The sequence below is a fragment of the Haemaphysalis longicornis genome, unplaced genomic scaffold (genome assembly GCF_048455015.1).
Source record: "Haemaphysalis longicornis isolate Haplotype H1 unplaced genomic scaffold, Haemaphysalis longicornis Haplotype H1 scaffold_7, whole genome shotgun sequence".
NCBI lineage: Eukaryota > Metazoa > Arthropoda > Arachnida > Ixodida > Ixodidae > Haemaphysalis > Haemaphysalis longicornis.
Genome location: NW_027526422.1, coordinates 17051923 through 17074008, shown reverse-complemented (window position 1 = coordinate 17074008; position 22086 = coordinate 17051923). Strand labels below are relative to the sequence as shown.

General features: G+C 50.9%; 1 protein-coding gene across 1 annotated transcript in view; it reads left to right on the top strand.

Annotated features, from left to right (window-relative positions):
- Positions 1-284: 284 nt before the first annotated feature.
- The window catches only part of LOC144144602 (potassium channel subfamily K member 18-like), a 69392-nt gene continuing 47590 nt past the window's right edge, over positions 285-22086 (top strand). Inside the window, exon 1 of the mRNA XM_077676109.1 lies at positions 285-1720. Within this exon, the coding sequence (XP_077532235.1) occupies positions 1318-1720 (403 nt within the window). The 5' untranslated portion in view covers positions 285-1317. The remainder of the gene's footprint in view (positions 1721-22086) is intronic.

The window sequence follows — 22086 nt, the reverse complement described above, 5'->3', positions numbered from 1 at the left end:
CGAACCTCCTCAATGTTCATTGTCGAAAGAACGAAAGGGAGGGGAAGAACGTTACAGCTGAGGGGAGAGAGAGAGAGAGAGAGAGAGAGAGAGAGAGAGAGAGAGAGAGAGAGAGAGAGAGAGAGAGAGAGAGAGAGAGAGAGAGAGAGAGAGAGAGAGAGGAGAGAGAGAGAGAGAGAGAGAGAGAGAGAGAGAGAGAGAGAGAGAGAGATTTACGCGGCAATGGCGGCAGACGAATATCGTCTTTCGGCAACATTGGCAACGAAGTAAGCAGATACACGGCCAATTTTTTGTTCGCCGGCATAAAAAATACACCGGCCGGTGCGCGAACAAGCTCCTGAAAGAACCGTGTACTGCGTCCCCGTTGGCACTGAAAGCAACCTGGCTGTGCGTTGCAGAGCTTTAAGGGGTCGCCGTGTTTCGGGGCCGCGACGGGGCGAGAACGCTATCGCGGCACACGCGAAATTCTAGAAGCGTGGGCGATACAGAAACAGCGGGAACGCTGCGCAAGCTCACCGTCGAGTTCCTTGTATAAGAAAAAAACTGATATCTAGACAGGACGAGACTGTCTGGGATGGCGATGCTGCTGCTTCAGAACATCACATCGCTTTGTCGGCATCTGTTCATGTTTACTTTCCTCAAAGTGATGCCATCGCCATTTTTTCCATATTATCTTGTCTGGGGCACTAGCCCTCAGTTGTTATTCAGCGCTCGCATTTGTCAGCCCGTTGTTTGCCTAGTTTTTCCCCCGTATTTTCTTCCCGTGTTTTTCGTATGGGACCAACTAGCCCAAATCAAAACCATATTTTTAAATTTCTGCATAAAAGTAACAAAAGCAGTGGGGTTCCCACGCTCGTGAGGGGTTCGAATACGATTATTCACACCAGTGCCTCGAGAGTTTACTGAGGATGGTTTTCCGCAGGCAGACAATCCCAACTCGGCAGGACTAGAATTGGCGGAGGCCGGTGCGCAATACAGCCGGGGATAGAGCCACTAAATAAGCTACGCTTTTTATTCGGTGGCTCTAGCCGCGGACCTTCCAAAGCCACGCACTCCCGCCGTTGTCCCAAGAGAGAATGCGAACTGAGGAGCGGCGAGTGGCGCTCGCGTCGCGGGATCAGAACTCCGGCTCGCTCGGACGAAGGAAGGGGAGGGAGGGCGGCGTGGCGCGGCGGCCGAACGCGCTCCGGGCACAGACAGAGCACGTGCTCTCCTCACGTACGCGCCGACGCTGAAGAGCCGGAGGAGCAGCATAGGCGACTCCGAGGCGCTGACTCCAGCAGGAGCACCGGTGCTGCGTGTCGGCGGAGGACAGCCATGCCCGAGTCCCGGGTGGCGCGGTGCCGGCGCTGCCTGCGCATCTTCCTGACGCACCTGGTGTCCCAGGTGGGCCTCTGCCTGCTGGTGGTGGCGTACGCCATCGTGGGCGCGCTCATCTTCCGCGCCATCGAGGCCGACAAGGAGGTGCGCCAGCGGCAGCGCGTGTCGCTGCTCCGGCGACGCTACCTGCGCGACATGTGGGCCGTCACCGAGCGCCTGAACGTGCTGCACGACGAGGAGTGGATGGACGCCGTGGGCGCCAAGCTCAAGGAGTTCGAGGACCACGTCGTGCTGGCCGTCAGGAACGACGGCTACGACGGCAAGGACGTCGAGGAGGAGGCCCTGCAGTGGTCCTTCTCGGGGGCGCTTCTCTACAGCATCACCGTCATCACTACCATAGGTAGGCGCCTTCTTTCTAGTGCTTGTGGCAGTGTAACACCGCCGAATGGGCTTGCCGGAACAACCGACGAAAAGTCATTGACAAAGGAAGAACGAACACAAAAATATGAACCGAAACGCACAAACAGCGCGATTTCTTCCCGTGCACGTGATGTTGCCGCATGACTCTATTACAGTAACAGGGATAGGAAATTTGTCTTTCCAAATATACCGCTAGCGAGCCACTATTTTATCTCCCGTATTCATATTCTTTGATTTTGCGTGTTCCGGTTCATATTTTCGTGTTCCCATTTCATTTATCAATGATTGTACTCACAGAAGCGGTATGTGTATATTTCTTGGTTCCCTGACGAGTGTCTAGGAAGCAGCCATAGGGAAGAGAAATGAATTGCTCTTACGTGGGTTTCGCTTAGAGGCGTTCAATTCATCGAGCACTCAGAAGCAATAGGCGCGGCACGAGTCCCCTTTTTCTGATAATGGGGCCGGTCCATAATAAGCGCGCCTGTATTTGTAAACAAAAGCCTTGTCGGCAAGGAGCAGGCCTCGGTGTCAGGCGGGTGAGTCAAACCACGTGCTCGGGCAGCCGCGTGCCGAAAGACGCCGGAGGCCCTTTTCGTCCGTCGTCACACCTAGGGGCCGTCGAGATAAAAAAAAAGGGAGATCAAGACGGGGGGTTGAAGAGGCGGCATGAACACGAAAGTTATCTGCAAAGCACCATGCCTAGCTGAGGCAACCGTTCATTCTATACCAATGCTCGCTTTCACCGATATTTCGCGAACTGAGGCCCCCCGAAGACGCACTGCTTTGCGGCAATTTAGAAACCCCCTACCATCGTTGGTGGGGATCGTAATGCGGAAAAAGGTCTCACTGCTTTCGGCCACAGAAAGTTAAATCTAATCAGAGTTTAACCAGGTGTCCAACATCCACCTTTTACAGCACGCAATAAACGTGAGTTACGATGTTCAAGCACATCTTCGCAGCGTTGTTTTCTACTTGGGGTATTACCAATTAAGCAACCTTCAAATAGTTTAGCAAACTTGAACCGAATGTTTTTCTCCTTAAGTGGTATCCATGAAAATGATTCATTGCTTCGATCCGAAATTTCTGCCTATGACCACGCGCAAATTTTGGCTTCCTTATCTCTGAATAATTTTCGCGCGAAAACAGACTTTCCAGGCGCGCCGCGACGGCTAAGGCGCTGTGCTGCTACGCCCGAGGACCCGGGTTCGATCCCGGCCGCGGCGGTCGTTTTTCCCGTGTGAAGTGAAAGGCCGAAACGTCCGCGTGTCGAGATTCCGGCGCGCGTTGGCACTCTTAGATGGACTGAATTATTCCGTAACCCTTCACTACGGTGCACTTCATAGCCCGGGAGTGTATTTTCCGTGCGCAGGACCCGAGCTTGAATTAACGTCACCACGGCGGTAAGGCAGTCCTGGGAAAAGTTGATGCTTGTGTGAGTTGGTGTTCCGTAATTTTGAATTCACAGCGCAAACAAGAAACAAGGACGATAGGGAGAGCTAGGACGATAGCGCCTGTGTGTTGTGCTCTCCCTATCGTCCTTGTTTCTTGTTTGCGCTGTGAATTCAAGACAAGAGTCCTGAGAAGATGTTGTTCGCATATCCGCTGTCAACAATACCGCTACGTTGACACTACTCCGACAGGGTGTACGGGAGAACGAATGCCGCGCACCTGCCGTCTACGTCACCCTCCACTAATGCCTTCTTCACACAGATGCGTCATGCCTTGAGCGTCTGACCTTCGCATGCCGAATTCTCCGAAGTCGCGAGTGTTGTTGTCTGCAGTTACAGCATGTCGGAAACAAAAACAGGAAGCGCAATCTGTCTCTTCCCAAAGGCCACCAGTCCGAAGACATCCAGGCGTAGACCACACACACACAAAAAAAAAATTCAAAAGAAAGAAAAGAATAAAGAGAAGAAACAGTAGGAGTCATTCCACTCTGTGAAAGTGGGTGACCAGCGTAGCCGTATGTTTAAAGAAAGAAGAGAAAGTGGTGCAAAACTAGACGTGGACAAAGAAAACAAGGTAAGACAGATACAGGTGCCTGTCTTACCTTGTTTTACCTTGTTATCTGTCTTACCTTGTTTTCTTCGTCCACGTCTAGTTTTGCGCCACCTTTTCTTCTTTCTTTAAGTATGTACCAACTAGCTCAGCAACAAGTTTTGGTAGCCGCATAAAATACACACCATGCACATGGATAGAGAATGTGTACGCACTTATCTTTGTCGTCATTTGGTAATGGTGGAGACTATGGCTTCGTGACTATCTGATGAAGCTTGGAAGGACGAGAGATTTTATCCTAGCATGCAAAAATTCGCCCCCCCCCCCCGCTTCCCTGTATGCCCGTGTATTGACAGCTGACGGGAATTCTGTAATGATTTTTTTTAGCTTCACTGTTAACTATATAGTTGTGACGAGGGAATGAAACCGGGTGTGATAATAGAGTTGTCTTAGCTGCAATTTGTTATACAATTATTTCGGTAAAATGTATGATAAAACCTGAGCTACAGCCGGTTTTTGGTGTGCACCGCGATAGAGTTGGCTTTGAGGCAAAGCGTTTTTTGTGCACACTCAGAATAAAAAAAAAATGCGCGGAACCGTAGCCATATAAAACTTCGCTTTTTAAAAAAATGAAGGCCCGCTTTTGGCAGGTGGCTGTGGCACGCTGTCAGCGTCATCGGTGGGTTATTGTGCACCCGAAGAGGGACGCAGGGGCGAGCATGGTCGCAAAATGATTTCAATTCTATTGAATTCAATTATTTTATTTCGGGTATTATTACAGAGGAAACATTGGTGTCAACACATCTGATTGATCCCTTATAATGCTGCTAGTAGTGGGCCCATGCAGTACGTTAATACACAAACACCGACTCAGGTTATAGGACATAAACAAAATGTACATGATTCACGTAAGAAAATGCGTGTACTACAAAAGGCACAAAACAATTTGGTTCGCAACAAATCTACATTATTCTTAGCAGTTTCCCCGCAGACGAAAAGAAAGATGCTGAAATATTTTGAGGTGATGAATGATAGATTACACAATAGGTAGAGGCTCATCATTTCCAATATGCTTTTTAACACACCACAGAAATTAGTGCTTTGCTTTACAATGATTGGGAGGCTATCCCATATTTTTGTTGCAATGTAGTTTATTGTGCGTTTACTATATAAATTGTTCACTCGTGGAATGCTCAAATTGCTGTTTGTTTGGTGTCTGGTTTCGTTAAGTGTGGTCATATATAACTCATTTGAGATACGGTTGTTATTTTTCGGTATTTCATAGGCAATACAGGCTGTTTTGTAGTTTCTGACAAGTAATCATTGGGGCCGTAAACGTGCTACCATTCGTTCTGAGAACCACTTCATATCATGCATTATGCCCCGTATAACGACAAGATTATCGCATATTGGTTTTTCAACCTGATGTCAGAAGCCCTTTAACCGCAACGACTTCTTATTTGGCGGGAAAATGGCACACGAGCCACTCAGTACCTTTCGCATCCCTCTGGTGCCGCCTTTATTTGATTGCACAATGGCTCTCCTACAACACGCTTAATATAAATTAGATAACATGAATTCACACATTTAACAAACCAATAAATGCGATGCGTTCCTTTTGGTTTTTGTGCAAGCCATGAAAGCGAAAGCTTAGGCAGTAATAAGATGCATAAAGCATGTGCTCCATTGAAACCATGTAGGTAGCACTCTCTGCAACGTAGTTCAGGCTTTTTTTCTCCTTTGTTTTTAGCATCAGGAATTGCTCACATTTGGAAAAAAGGCAGTCAGAAATAGTTTGTACTGTGGAGGTAAAAACGAGCCCCCCCCCCCCCCCAAAAAAAAAAGAAAACAATAAAAAATTACTCCCTCCTCCCCTCGCGGGAACCCCTGTGTAGATGCGACGCATTGGGGGTTCCGTTGTTGTTTCCGTTAGGATGATTCTCCCATCGCGTGAAACGTGCCGCGAACCCCCTGCCGCGGCTATGACGCGACGTGGCGCGGCTATGACGCAACACAATCCAACACAATCCACTTTAATCCAATCCAATCCAATCCAAGCCAAGCCAATCCAATAGAATCCAATCCAATGCCCCTCGCGAGAGGGTGTTCGCTATCGGAGAGGAGAGGGGGTGAGTGGCGGAGAGCGCAGCTCGCGCGGCGAGGAGAATGGGGGAGGGGTGTGGACGGACAACAACGCCGTATGGAGGGACAAGGCGAGTGAATGAGCTGCAGTCGCATCTAAAAGCAATGAGGCAAAATGCTATGGCTGACTAGTGACCTAACTGGGTAAAAATCATGTGTCATGTCGATTAAGACGAGTGCGTGCGGCTGCCGTTGTGGTGCTCCAAGAATTTTTATCTTCTTAGCCGTTTAAAAAGATGAAAAAGATTAGTTTCGGTATTGAGTTAATTTATTTGATTTGATGCTGCCGCACAACGTAATTTTTAGGGCTACAAATGTCCTTGTAAGCTCTTCCCTTTTCTTCCGCTTCAGATATTCATGGCAGTGCGCTGGTATATTTTAGTTGGGGACACTCTGTAGTACAGTAACTATCAGTTTTAGTGCTCGTGGAAAAAATAAACCATGGAAAGGGAAATAACAATGGCAGCGGGAAGCATTTTTTGAACTGCCTCTTTTTAGAGGAGGCAAAGAAAAGTTTTTTCGTCGCCTTGCAGAACATCGTCATCTGTGTAGTATATGCATGCCGACTGAAAAAAGGCATGCGGCTCGTAAACGACTCAAAAGACACAGAGAGGTCGGGAAGATGCTGCCTTAACATTTTTAGTTTCCTTGCATGTTGGTGATTATATTTCATAACTCAGACTCTGGCAGGCAGCCAAGCCAGCTGCTCATATTCCACCATTTTCTTTCCCTCTTTTGAAAGATGAATAGCGTTCGTAAACGGTGGACGTATTGGGGTCGGTGGTAGACTGAAAGTCTAGACAGTCGGTATACGATTTTATCTGAGTGGTATGAGCTGAAGAAATCACCGTTGACACTTTTCTTTTCTTCGCGTTTCGGGCTTTCCTGAATAAGTGCCTGAAATTGGGGTTTTACTGACACGGGCGGCAGCATGACGTTATTTGAGTGTTGAAACTAAAAACGGGTGAATGATAGAGACCAAGCACTGGTCTGAGAAATCTTACAAAGTTTGCTCGCACCACAAAGAACATACTTTTTAGCATGGTTGTACCAAACTACGCGAATACAGCTCACGAATGGCATTTCAAGAGGTACATGTGGTGGGATTGATGTCCGATCAACGCTGCACTACCAGAATTATTTTTTGTCACTTCGTGGATCATGGAAGTATTACTTGGTTGGTTAACAAGTTTTTGTCTCTGTATTCGCTTAGGCCCCTTTATCGCTGACAGTGTTTCGCCCTCTCTGTTTGCTACTTCCCCGCAGCGACACGTTTAAACGCCTACCATTCTCCGCAATAGTCTTTCTTGATCTTCCTCATCATTTTTACAGCGTTTACGATTCGGGGAAATTTAGTCCGGAGCCGCGTTGATTGCACGTGCTATAGCAGTAAAATAGCACCAAGACAGTACCAACTAGCACTTAACTTCGGGCACTCTTGTATAAGCATTCAGTGTAACAGTCCTGTACATATTTTCGAGAGGTGAAGGGGAGAGTTTCGATCAAAATTACGATGTTGTTGGCAAAATAACAGATAGTTGTGTAAATGAGAGAGAGAGAGAGAGAGAGAGAGCAACTTTATTAAAGTGCCTGCAGCTCGGTTAGATCCCCTCGCGCGGGGGTCTTTCCGCGACGCGGCCGTGACGTCTTCTCGACTTCTTGTCCCTCTACTTTGGCTCCGGCCTCGCTACTCCCTTCGGCTGGCTTCGCCTGCCCCTTTGTTGGGGCGGTAACCTTCCGGCGGTTTCGCTTGGTCGTTGCCTTTCAAGGGCCGCCGAGATCTGCTGGACGGCCTTGGTCTGTTGTTCCTGGTCGTAGCTTCCCGCTGCGGCTTCGAGATGCGGCGGGATCATAGTCTCTGTCGACGCTTCGCGCGGGTTTTTGGCACAGTCCCAGAGGATGTGAGCCGCTGTGGCTCTCTCCTTCTGGCACACTCGGCACAAGTCACTCTCGTACACGCTCGGACACACGTGCCGCATCAGCACCGGGGTGGGGAGGGACCCCGTCTGCAGTTGCCGGTATATCACCGCTTCCTCTCGAGTCAAGCCCGGGTGGGGTGGCGGTACCTTTCGTCTGCTCAGTCTGTACCACTTCACGATCTCGGTGTAGGTGGTCATGCTGTCCTTGGTCTCCCTCCACCACCACGACTGGTCGGCTTCTGTCGCAGCGGCGCGGTTGGTTAGTCCTCGCGCCACCGCGTTTGCCGTCTCGTTATGGTTGGTGTTGCCCCGGTCCGACACATCGATGCCCACGTGTGCCGGGAACCACTTGATGGCCACGCACCTCCTCTCACCGGCGAGGTCGACCGTGCGTAGTACTCGTGCGGCCTCCCTGCACACTCTCCCTCTGGCGTAGTTACGCACCGCCGTTCTTGCATCGCACAGCACCGTCGTGCACGCAGGGTCGGCGATGGCCAGGGCGATGGCCACCTCCTTTGCCCGGTGCGCCTTCTGGGTTCTCACGCTCGCTGCCGTTATCGTTTCGCCAGTCGACGCCCTGACGACCGCCGCGGCGTAGGCCCTCTCGCTCTCCTGGTACTCCGCCGCGTCCACGTACATGGCCCCTTCGTCTCTGGTGTGGAGGTCCACGAGCGCCTTGGCCCTCGCCATCCTTCGCTCCTTGTTGAACTCGGGGTTCATGTTCTTCGGTAACGGGCATACCTTTAACTGTCTGCCTGTGGCTTCTGGCACAGGTACCTGTTCGTTTTCGGCTCCCTCCTCCATCGGTGTCAGACGCAGGTCGAGCAGTATCTGTCTGCCCGTTCTCGTTTCCGAGAGCCTCGAGATCTGGGCGGTCCTCTGCGCCTCCGCGATCTCCTCCAGGGTGTTGTTCACCCCCAGAGCCAGAAACTTCTCGGTGCTCGTGCAGTCGAGGAGTCCGAGTGCCGCCTTGGTCTTGGTCTCGTCCAGTAGGCGTCTTAGCAAGTTCCACGTCTTGCCACAGTGCATTTGTCCATCCGCCGCGCTGCAGGCTTCGTTCCACTGCTGCGCGCATAGGGCCCTGCTGTGCGACTCGATCACGCGGTTAAGTTCCGCGATCTTCTTGCGCAGTTTTCTGTTCGTCCGCTGCGTCTTCCATCTCGCCGTGATCGACTGCTTGGCCTCGATTAGGTGGGCCAAGCGGCTGTCCACTCTGTCGACGCGCGCGTCCGTTTCGATTTCCCTGGTGGCCTCCCTCGTCTTCTGCACGATCTCGTTGGCCCACTCCTCGATGTCCGTTATTTCGCCTTGATCTTCAGGCAGCAGTCGTCGGAAGGCGTCCCAGTCCGTGAACTGGTGTTTCAGCGGACTTTTGCCGATCTCTTCGTTGGCCCCAAGCGGTACGGTGACCTCCACGATAAAGTGGTCGCTGCCCAGCTCGTGTCCTGTATTCCGCCACCCGAACTCCGCCGTGTCTCCGCTCCTGCCCCTGGCGAACGTGAGATCTGGCGTGGTGTCCCGGGCGACCGAGTTGCCCGTTCTCGTGGGGAACGCGGGGTCGGTGATCAGGCTGAGCCCCAAGTCCGTGGCGTCTTGCATTAGGTCTCTGCCCTTTGCCAGCGTTCTGGGGTAGCCCCAGGCCCGGTTCTGCGCGTTGAAGTCCCCGCAGATTACCAACCTATTACCGGGCCCCGCCGTTTTGCTCGCCTTGTGTAGCAGCGCCTTGAATTTCTGTCTGCCGTGCGACGGGCTGCTGTAGACGTTCGTCAGGAATGAGTATATTTTCTGATCATGATTCAGCTATGGTTTTAATTACCTGTGGTAAGGACACCGCTATGTCATCACAGAACAACATAACGAGAATTTATCTCACGGATGACATGATCTGACGAGTTCGGCTGCTCCACCGAGACTTGCTCAGCGCCTCTTCGCGCTGCGCATTCCGTGACGCAGTGAGGTTTCTGTATAAAGTCGTTAGCTAACGCGACAAAGCCCCCAAGAGTGCTTCACCGTGCACACATGTGTAACGCGGCAAAGCTTACTGATGCAGACGATGTATCGAAGGCTGCGTTGAAGATTCATGGACGCAAAAAAAAAAAAAAAAAAAAAGGCCGGTGATCACGCCGACGTGAAGTCAATTAATAGCGTGAGTGGTTGGATATTGTGTTGATATGACATCAAGATGTCATTTGACACTGCACAAAAATTGCTACTTAATCGCACTTACTAAATTGTTGACACTATGCATTCAGTGCGAGAGCTGATCACGGGTTATTGACCTATTAGTAATTCGTTTTCGTGCCACCTGCTCTCGTTTTTTTCGCTTTTTATTTCACTGTTGTTTGGGTAGACATATAAAAAATGGCTGCGGTACTTGGCGCCAACGCTACAGAACATCGTAAACCGCTTGGCTGCAAATGTGTGCCCGTAACATCAGTGAGCACTGACGCAGCCATTTAGCATCACGTCACTCTCATATTCCGTCATGAGAGTGACGTGATGCTAAATGGCTGCGTCAGGGTCAGTTTTTATCGTAACGTTATCAACACACGCGTTTTAAGCCAAATATTGCGGTAGAAGTCGCGCCGGAATATCGACATGCTCAGGTGGCACCAAAGTGCGACACAGATGCAACGACTTTTTAGGTAGGCGCAAGCAATTCAGAGGAAGAAATTTGTCCCCACAGAATTCAAAGTTGCATTTCTATAAAAAAAAACATGCATATATAAGAACAGCTGCATCTTCTGTAGGCACGAGATCAAGTGCGCCTCTATTGCGCTATAGGGGAATTCAAGAGAACGCTGAAAGAACTTCTGAACGTTGGGTTTTCGCATGCCCGCGTTTCCCTCTCCCTTTAATTTCCATTAGCCTCTGCGCGAGCGATTTACAAGCTTGAGAATGCTGTAGGCTTCATCACGTGTTTCAGTTTCTACATCCCCGAAATAGGCCGAAGGAGGCTAATAGTTCTCGCACTAAATTCGATGAACCGAAACGAATACGGCGGCGTGTAGGCGGGCTGCATGTAACGGTACTTAAGCAAAGGTGGTGTAGTCAACGGAACCCGCGAAAAGTGAGCAGACGACACTGCGTCTGCGCATGCGTCTCCGGCTCCCAAAACCGGTTTGGCTGGCGGACGACCCCCGCACCGGCCGCGTTCGCGCGCATCCAGTCTGTTAGATATTTTGCCACGCCGTGTCGGAAACCTGATCACGCGGACGCTCATCTGTCTGCCGCTTGAAGCGCAACAAGGCCATGAGGCGTAAACACGCAGGCGGGCGGTTGCGATTTAAGAGCAAATAAATGAGTTACAAACTTTGCAGCGAAAGTCTTCGTTAATTCTCCGGAGCTGACACATACGCTATCTCCTGGGCTTATGATGGCGCTAAATAAATTTTTTGCTATATTTGAATCGTGGTTCTATTGCCTTTGAAATGTTTACTTCCTTCGAAAATTGGAGCCCCGGGATGGTATCTCCTGTAAATGATGTATCGCGTGGAAATAGTGACTTTTTTGCAAACGTTTTGTTGTTTGTTTTTGATGACGTGACGTGGTTCTCAGTGCCATGATATTATCTATAACCAAGTTTGATTTAAGTAAGCGTTGGATTTGTAGGCGGGAAGCGCGAGGCGTTGTTTTTATGGCGATACCCTCTGCAAGCTGTTAGTTCTTTTTGATAGCCGGAAGGTTCGTTTTTAGTTTTTTTCCCCTGTCACGCCGCTACAAGATAAACCAGTAATAAAACAAAATGGGTCAGGTGTAACTCTTGTTAACCTAGTTAGCACGAGCGAGAGGTGAATGGTATGCACAGAAAGCCCAGATAGCGAGACTGAGTGACCAAGCGCTGGTGAAGCAGCCGTTAAATCCTCGCCCAGTTACGTGACACTGCAGGAGCAAGACTACAAGCAAGCGAAGCTGCGGTTCCTATCCGTAGCGGATCACGTGGACATCACACCTGCCACACTTGCGCGCAAACGGCTCAAGGTCACAGTGACGCGATGAATGATTTTGCGAGACATGGAGTAATGGAGCTTTCGCTCTATTAAGGTTAGCGTTCTGGGCAGCTTGGTAACCTTTTATTGAATACGATTGGGCAAAGAAGGAGAACGTACAAAAGCGGATGAACACACACAGCGCAGACTTCCGACTAAATTTTATTGTGCCACTGTGTGAAATTATACGGAGCCAGCACTGACTGCGCATGTGTGTGCGTAGTCTATACAAAAAACAAAAATTAAGTGCCCCGACGATTCCGCCGCCAAGATAGACAATTCTCTGTTCTGAAGCACCAGCAAGGGGGAATTGACGCACTTATGTCCCAGTCTTGAAATCGCCTCAGCCTCCGTGATTTCACGTATAAGCTGTATCCTGCCGCACACTCGTGAATGATTAAAAATAGGCTTACAGCGGCATTTTTGTCAATGTATAGCCGAGAAGCCACCGGTGCCAGTGTTCCGACGTTGTTGTTGTGTTCGCGTAACCGGTCATTGAGGCAACGCTCGGTTTGCCCAATGTATTTCCTCCCACACGAAATCAGGAAGACATACACGACGCGGTCCGCACACTCAACAAATTTATTCCGCTGTCTTTTACTGTACTTTCGGGCGGGAGGCACGCCATTTCGGTTTGTCAGCTTGCATAATTTTTGGAGCTTGTTGGAAGCAGAACAACCACTTCGATTTTAGGTGCGGAGTACCTTAGGACCTCCCAATGTCCGTCCGCGTCCATCCGTGCGCACACCACCTTCAAGCGAAAATCAAGCGAAATTCGATTTCAGCCGCGAGTTGCAGTTTCATATAGGGAATAATAAAGGTGCAACTCACGGCTGAAATTGAATGACGGTTGGGAAGGGGGGAGGGGGGGGGGCGCAAATCGGATGTCACTCGGAGCGCAACTTGGATGTCATTTCGAGTCCCCGTACTCCGCACCCTCGCCATCATCCACGGAGTGGACATGCTGCCATTTTTGTTCTATCTTCTTTAGAGTATGGGTTATCCTGGGCATAACTGCGCGCGCGTTTGCCGGAAGCCCGAAAGTAGCACCGGCAGCCGGCGGTTGTGCGGTGGGTCTCGCTTCACTTCCGATGCGTCCCTCAGCCTAGCACTGGTTTGGGATCACCCGCTGAAGACAAACGTCTAGTTTGCTGGTCAAGCTTGCGCCCATTAGGTGGCAGCACGACTTTCTTAGGGTGTTCTTAATGCACAGAGCGACCATGACCACTTAATGTAAGCCCGTACAAGCGTTCGTCGCGATTGAACAGTACTTCGTTCCCTTCCAAATTCTCACGAGTTGCCGGTTGAAGGGTCGATCTGCTTTCTTGACCTTCACCCCAACTTCCATGTTAGCCCCACCCGCTGGCCCTATGAGAGGCGAGCCAACAAACCGATTTTACCGCATACTTCAGCCCAAGTTGTCAAGTGAGCCTTTGTCAGCTCGTTGCCATAGTTAGTTCCATTGCGTTGTTCGGTTAAAATGATTCTCTTACGCTTGCGAATTTCAGTAAACTGCAATCGTTGCTATTGTTCCGAAGACCGCTCTTGCACAAGTAAGTTGAAACAAACCAAAAGCCGCAACTTGTGTTTCGTTGGAGCGCCTGCTCTCCAAAAAGAGTGCAATATTGCGCTAGAGAGAGAAAAAAAGACACCGTTAGCTTTTTAACAGGGACAATGAGGGCAGAGATTGTGCAAAAGTCTTAGAGCGGCGTCCCATTACATGTCGTTTCTTGCCTTCTGTGTCTTGCTCCTCTTTTGCCAAGCAAGTGGTTTTCTGTAAGCGCCAAACGCCGTTGAAAGCTTTGTCGGTTCGTAGCGAAAAAAGCCCCCGTAAAGCAGCCGCCGAAAACCTTTAAACAGCGCAGCAGCGCACTTAGCTTTTGACCCGAGCAGGCATCGGTTTCTTCGCTTTTTTGCCGTTTTTCCTCCCCCGCGCAACAGAGTTAAGTGGCGAGCTGAGCAGCGCTTCTTTTGTCAACGCAAGTTCGCTTCATGGGGTCATTGGCCGCTGCTGAAGAGGGGTGACCCGTCCTCAAACATTGAAGCCCACACACAACAACCCCTTCTTCCTCTTCCATCGCGACAATGTGGGCCAAGTCAAAAATAGACGTCGGAGACAACGGATCCCGGCCAGTGCTGCGCGAGCGGGCGGTTTCGGCGAAACAATCGCGGCGACCGCCCTAGCCGTGAGTCGGCACAGTTTGTTTTCCGGCGAGGCGAAGAACGCTTAGATCATCGCGCCGTCGTCGTCCGTCTCTCTCAGTGGCTCCCGACGTTACGCTGCTGCGGCGGGCGACCGAAGCCGGCTAGGGCAATAGGCACGTTGCGCTGATGCTTGCCTCGCAAGCACCAGCGCCGTTTTCTACAGTGTGTTGCGACGATAACTGGAACACTTTAAAATTTTTTTTCCTGAGCGATCCGCCGCTCTGTTCACGCTCAAACTTCACACAAAGGTCGCATTTTGTGGTCTATTTTGTTTGACACCGGGAACAACAACGGTAGTTACCTGTTTATTCTGAAAATAAATAAAAACGATTTTCGCCTATGGGAAAATGGCGGCGATTTGGACGTGCGAGCTCGAAAACCGGGTTTTCTGATCGTCTGTTAGCTCATTTCTAGGTGCATTTTCTGATCGTCTGCTGCACCAGTTGGCTCCGTACGTGAATCCCAAACATGCGTTTCACTCTGCAGGTGGTTCCGTCGTTCCAACATCAACTTGCGCTGGCTCGCACGTCCATATCAGCGCCCATTTTCCCATAGGCGAAAATCGTTTTTATTTATTTTCAGAATAAACAGGTAAGTACCGTTGTTGTTCCCGGTGTCAAACAAAATAGACCACAAAATGCGACCTTTGTGTGAAGTTTGAGCGCGAACAGAGCGGCAGATCGCTCAGGAAAAATTTTTGATTGATTGATTGATTGATTGATTGTGGGGTTTAACGCGCCGACGCAACGCAGGCGATGAGGCGCGCCGTAGTGGAGGGCTCCGGATTAATTTCGACCACCTGGGGATCTTTATCGTGCGCCGAAATCTCGTACACACGGGCGTTTTTGCTTTTCGCCTCCATCAGAAAAGCGGCCGCCGCGGCCGGGAATCGAACCCGCGACCTCGTGCTCAGCAGCGCAACGCCTTAGCCACTGAGCCACCGCGGCGGGTAGGAAAAATTTTTAAAGTGTTCCAGTTATCGTCGCAACACCCTGTATATCCTGGCGGATCGGGGGGTCATTTCTTGTAGGAAAGATGCCACGCATATCACGGGCTCGGTTCGTAGCATTCATATTACGTAAGTGTCGGCGCTCTGTCCTAGACAGCAACAGCCGGGATTATCACGAGTCACGCACGGGCGCCCACACAAGGACGGCTTCTAAGGTAACGTCATGAAAACAAGGCCGAGAAGAACGAACAGTTTAAGTGGCGCAGGCGAAAATACGTCAGTCGCTGCTATTGTGGCCGACCAGTCAGATTGCAGATAATACAAATGGCAGGGAGGAACCGATGCATTCATCACGGCCGGCTTTATTTACACCGCGTCTTAGTGTCAACCCCGTAGATTGTTGCAACGGCATGCTGCAGGCAGTGGGTGATAACGGGTCGGAAAATGGCCGCACCTATATCGATGCCCTAGCGTGCACCGCAGACAACTCTAGTAGGAAAAGTGCTGCGCTCACAGCGACCTCTGTGGGGTGCAACGTGCCTATACTGGTACGCCGCAGCGTCCAGAATTAGATTTCCGCAGTTTCTCCCCCTTTCTGCGATTGTAAGATTTGTCACCGCATGCAGAGATCGCGCTAGCGATTTGGCGCTTGCGTTTCGAAGGCGCAGGAGTTGAAGAGTTGACGCGCGAAATTTGGCTTTCCGAGAAACTGACTGCGACCTGTGAGACGTGCAGCGTGGTGTGCGGAGTTTGTACTTACCTGGTGCGTTTGCCCCCCTTAAAAAAAGAGAGCGAGGGAAAACAACTCACGTAGGCTTCGTTAGGTCATCATCGGCACTTAACGCACCAAGAGTAAGTATTTTTATTTCTATACGTTATTCCGACTTTTGTCAATTGGCGCCATTTTCAAGCCTAGCTCAGGCTTGTGGGACGATGACAGTCTCTGGGTATGTGCAGACGTGTGCAATTTTGGTTTCGTCGGACATGTCGACGAGCTGGACTGGGCATTTGATTTGTTTCGACAATCGCCCTTACTTGTGCAAGATCGGCCAGGTGGCCGTTTAAGCACAGATAACGGGCGTTTGGGGTGTTTCAAATCAACGCGAATGTAGTTAGGCGTGATCGCAATTTTATAAAATGCGGCGACAGGGCTGTTCACGTGCACAGCGATGATGGAAGCAACGAACACTGCGACGCCCTGGTTGCAGCACTCGGCTGGCAGTTACAGAGACTCCGTTACTCGACTTCAGGTAAACGAATCGGTGATCCCATGCGATGGCATTTCAAACTAAGCTATGTCTTAGGCGGGCAGCTAGGAGCCAGAATTTAGGTATCGAAATTTTCAACGGGCTTGTAAGATATAGAGTGAAAAGTGGCAGCGCTGTCAACTTCTAAATGCCCCCAGCCGAAGGGGCAAAATGTGACACAAACCGACTGAGGTTGCAATATATCTTTCATGCTTGTGTAGTTTCCCTCGGGTCGTTTAAAATAAAGCTATTTGGAAGTAGCCAGGCGAAGAAAAAAAAACGGAATAAGTTGTAGGGAAAAAGCAGACAGACAGACAGACAAACAAACAACAAGAACACCCGCACAGCTTCCTTCTATTTGCGGCGACGATGAGCTCGACATAAATCGTGAATTCACGCTTCCATATGCCGGGTGCAGGCGACCCGAGCTTGCTGCGCTTCCCCACAACGTTTGGTCGCCGTCCAAGTTGTCGCTGCATTGCGTGGATTCTGCGCCGCTCTCTGCCGGTCGCCGCCGCTCCCTTCGCGCTGGCCGCCTGCACACCGTCTCGTAGGTGGTGGGGGCAACCCCTTGGCTCGAAAGCTCCGAAAAATAACTTGGCAGTTGTCTTTTCGTTCTTGGAATAGGCAAAACCTTTTTACCGCCAGCTCATTCTTCGACCATGTCTTACTTCACGCGCAACTCGCGCCACCTCGCCGCACTCGAGCCGCTTTCGCTCTGTCACAAGTGCCGGCCGCAGCGGGCGTCGGCGTTACGGAGAATCGAGCAAAAGCGAGCTGGTGCCAGGCGTCTGTCAGCGTCGCCGTTTCCGTGTTCACCACACTCACCATCCATCTCCGCCAAACGAGTCAGTGCCTGAGACGAACGTTTCAGCGTCGCCTTCCCTGCTAAAGTGGCGGCTGAGTCAGCCATCCGCACCGTGAACGACACGCAAAGCATACTGTTTCTTCCCCGTGACGTTCGTATTTCGTTAAATATCTTAACTAAACTGCGTGAGCCAGTGGCATGTCGCAATCAACGAATCAACCATATGTGGCTTCGATGTATGCCTATGCGTAAAACTGCGATACGGACGGGACAAGGAAAAGAAGAGACCGTTATATCATGTGATAACGATGTTGACATGTGTGCGCATGTGCTGGTGTGGGCATTTTAGCATGCTCCATTTTTTCAATAAACTAGTTGTGAGTCTGCGCTCGTCCCGTCTCTTTTTTTCCTTGTCCCATCCGTATGCGGAGTTTTACGTATAAGTATGATGAACCAACTAGCCCAACAACACGCTTTACTGATCTATGTAGGCCCTCGGCTCGAAAATCCTGGCATTTTGAAATTTCGCTGGTGAAAAAAATGAACGGAACAACCTGAAATTTATGTAGAGCACGGCATCATCCCGAGTTTTTTTATTTTTATTTAGCATAAATGTTTTTGCTTTAGCTATTTATTTTTTTCTTTACTTGTTGAATTTACTTTTTTATGTTCTTACTCTCGCTTGCTTCATGTTCGCATTTTCTCGCTGTTCTTCTGTGTCTCCTAACTCTTCCGGTGGGACCTGTCTCTGGAGTCACGTCGCCCGTTCAGCAGTGGTTTCTTAGGATTAATTTATTTATTTTGCTTTTACTTGATAACATTGGGACGACTTCAAACTCACGCCGTTTTCAATAACCTGCCCTCCACCACGTATCCCCCGCAACATACCAGGACAACTTCCAAGCCTAGCGGCGACGCCCTCGGTGGTATTCGTCCCCTTGTGTGGCGATGTCCCCACCACCCTCATCTCTTTACTTTACCCTTCCCTACAACAGTGGGAGAGCGGTCAGACGAGCTCGCGACTTGAGGACCAGGAATACCTGGTCAAGCAGCGGCGTTAGCCCTCGATTTTCTGAAATTGGAGCACGCTATCCACTTGTCGTTTTTCTTTTTCTTACAGCGACTCCAATAAACGCTTTTCTCTGCTCCTCCTCCTCCTTTCCCATGTATCCCTATGGCTTGGGGGAATCCCTCGGATTCCCTGCGGAGTCTGCGCTGTCGGTCCGAGACTAAATCGAAGAGCCCCATCTGTCTGCCAAACCATGGATAGTGCCACGTGGTCAAGCGCCAGCTTCGTCACGACGCTTACAGCAGATGCACTTAGAAACACTGAAGCTGTAGCATTCTCCCTGAAGCTCATCAACGTCGCTCAGCCGCACGATATCACGCTCACATTCCTAGCCCCGCAAGTGTGGAGGTTCTGCTTTTATTTATTGCGACACAAGGGCAGAGTTACAAGGGCTCTCTTGCATTCGGTTTTAAAGTTGCGGGGGCCACGACCCAAGAAAAGCCTGCGCTACGTATATGTGACATAGAAGTAAGCTCGCGGAGTGGCAGAAACAAACTCAGCGGGCAAACCACGAACACTCAGCTATACAGCGGCCTTCTTCCGGTCGCGCAGGAAGCAAATCGCACACGACTGGGAAAGACACTCGACGGGTGAAGCAATGAAAGTTTGGCGACCTTCGGCGACCGCACCGTGGTTTCCATGGAGAGTCCGCCGGGCGCGCATCACACTGTATATGCGCATGCATCTTTGCGCGCGCTGCTCTGGGCCTCAGTAACGACGATGCGGGTGATTGAAAGAGGAGCCGCAGGGGCCGTCGATCAACTTCCTCTTCGCGAGTGTTTCTCGAAGTGGACACGTTTGTTTTGAAAGCGACTGTCTCGCGGAAGGCAGTGCGCGCCGCCTCATCGCGAAACCTAAACTGCATCTCAATGGGGCCGCGCGCTGGCACGCGGCCAGCCGGGCGTGATGCCGCCGCGGGCTGCCACGTGCACGCAGGAGAAGCACCCCTCTCCCCTCTTTGTCTCCTGGGACGGAGCAGAGAACCTCGACGCCGCGTATGCAAATGCGCATCCTCCTTTCCCCCCACGAAGGCGCCGGCCAGACCGTTGCTTCGCGTCTTGGCGCGGCTAGTGCCACGCGCCGTCTTGTGTTGTTCCCAACACCGCCAGCTGTGTTTGAGGAAATTAAGGCACTGCTGCTTGTGGCGCCCCCGTAATAGAGGAGACGCAATAATTCAGCCTGGCACGTGAAAACAACTTGCTTCGTCTGCGATTGGTTAGGCACATTTAATAGGCCTGGAATAAGCGGACGGCACGAGGATAGTACTGAGGGCCACTTTTGTGGAAGCGACGTGCATGTCAGCCCCCTGTAAGCACTCGGGAAGAGCCTTGATTTGCTTTGGGCACATTTTAAAGCGAAGCTTTAGTATTCCCACTGATTGCGTCTGTAACGCGAAAAAAAAACGGGTGAAGTGAAAGAAAAAAGAAATCCTTTCCGTGGCGGGAACGGGAACTGGGTCGTTCACGTTATGAAACCGGTGCCTGACCGATTGCTCCATTTTTTTTTCTTGTACACAAACAACCTCCACATTCCCTGAGCGTGACCTACGCGAACGGTGCAGAATGGACGGCCGCTACAGTACCCAGTGTACCACGACATATACTGAGGCAGCTAGAAGTACTTGCCATCGCTATGGCCGCTACCGCTGAACGACTACATCACTGTAATGACCCACTCCCAAGCCACCTGCCGCAACTTCCTGCTAGGTTGCATAACACCCGCGGTCCTCAAAATTCTGCAAAGTGCGCACCATTATCTGGACCCCTGGACGCGAGTCCTTCGAGGGAAACGAGGTGGCACACGCCGCTACCCGAGCTCATACGTGTACAGGGCCGTTTCTCAAGAAGGCGAATACACGCAGTTCCTTCGCTTTCCCAAGCCTGCTACTCTTACTTCATACACCGATATCCTCGCCCATTACCGCCACGAACGACGACAGCTCCCGCCACCACATCCCCATTTATCCAGAGCCGAGGCCACTGTCTTTCGCTTTTTTCAAACAAATTCCTATCCTCATGCACGCCACTATACTTCATGCCGTCTACCCCATCCTCTACTACGCTACCTGTAATTTCTGTTCCCAACCTGGCACATTATATGGGAGTGTCAGAAAACCCCATACCTTACCCCCAATCCTCACCCAACGCACAAGCAGTGGGCGCGCCAGCTGGTCAGCTCTTACCTCTCAGTCAAGCGTAGCCCGGTGAAGAGGACGAGGGCAGCCAGTGCGGTCCAGGGCTTCCCGGACTCGAGGAGGCCCCCCAACGGGTGGGCGTACAACCAGCTATGAGTCGCTTTGCATCCATAACATCAGCTATGCTTTCCTTTTATTGCGATACCAAGCGCGAAAGTTGACGAAACGCCATTTCGAGGAGCGTTGCAGCATACACTATATTATCTCTATGGCATACACGGCTTTCGTTTCAAACATCGGCTTCTCCCGCCGCGGTGCGGCGGAAAACGGCGAAACGCCCTCTTCGGAATTACGCTCTCTCCGGGCGATTGGGACGGCCGGAGCAATGGCGCGCCGCCGGCAGCCGATCGCGGAGGCCATGGCCTGAGGCTCGTCTTAATAAAGCTTGCAGTCACTCTTTAATGCATGAGAGAATACGCTCAAACATGACAGTACGAGTACACTACATAGTCAAGCGCAAAATTAGACAGAAAAAATCCTGCACCCCGCCGTGTAAAGACGACGATGATCCGTCACGAGAAAGCTTCGCGTTCAACCATCGTCGTCGTTTGACGGAGGGTTGCCTGATTTTTGTCGTCTTTTTGCAGTGAAGGCTGCGCAATGGGACGAGGAAACGCATCGCCGGCTAGCATGAAGCCAGTTACTGAAATATCGCGGAGCATGCGGTTTGGGCAATTTATGAAGCCGCCAAGCTACTTGATTGATCTCCTTATATCTAAGCGTGTACAACGGAGACGCAGAGGCTCGTTAAGGCGGTCAAGAGGAAGCAAAAAACTGGCCTCACTTTGCCGTAATGCGAAATTGGGGCGTAGGTGTTGGGATTCTTCATTGCGGTATACAAGCATTAAAATTGGAACCAAAGGCACTCACAACAACACTATACGGGTTGTCGAGTTACCGGGCTTTGGAAGCCCTACTGAACCGACTAATTCTTGCATTCCCGGGGCAACTATGACCTCACCGCACCAGATGCAGCTGTCAGCACTCACTCACTCACTCACTCACTCACTCACTCACTCACTCACTCACTCACTCACTCACTCACTCGCTCACTCACTCACTCACTCACTCACTCACTCACTCACTCACTCACTCACTCACTCACTCACTCACTCACTCACTCACTCACTCACTCACTCACTCACTCACTCACTCACTCACTCACTCACTCACCCAGTCACCCACTCAGTGATACGCAGTTACATTCTAAAGATTTAAAAGTTTGTGTTTTTATTTTCTTGGTTGTGTATTTGCTTATGTTGAATTTTGTGTATTTTTAATGGAGCTTATTTAATGGCCGCGGATACAAGGGCGAACGCAAGCCTGAGGCAGCTACGAAAACACATATGCAGCGGGCCCCAGGTTGGGACGAAAACTCTTGGGCTGTGAGCTCAAGTATGCGGTTTCGATCCAGACTGCGGGGGCCGTTTTTTTTTTTCTTTACTGCGAAGCTGTGTATCGCAAGGGTCCGGTAGAATTTTATTGTCTGTGGGCAAGAAGTCCTAGCGCTCTAAAAACAAGCGTGGCTGCGTATCACCCAGCACCAGGTTTTGACAGCTGTCAGCGTTCGGGGCGCTTCGGGAGGATGGACGGGCAAACGGGCGTGCGAACGACGGCGTGTGACAACGAAGAACGTCGACTATCGTGCCACAGAGGCCGGCCGTAAGCGGAGGACCAGACAGAATGACGGGTGATGCCAAGCGGAAAACACCATGGAGACGCAGTACCATGCTGCCAAAGCGAAAATCCTTAAATTAGAGTAAGCGAAATTCAAGGGAGGCATTCTGGATAGATTATTCAGATTTATTTGTGGAGTGTGTGATCGG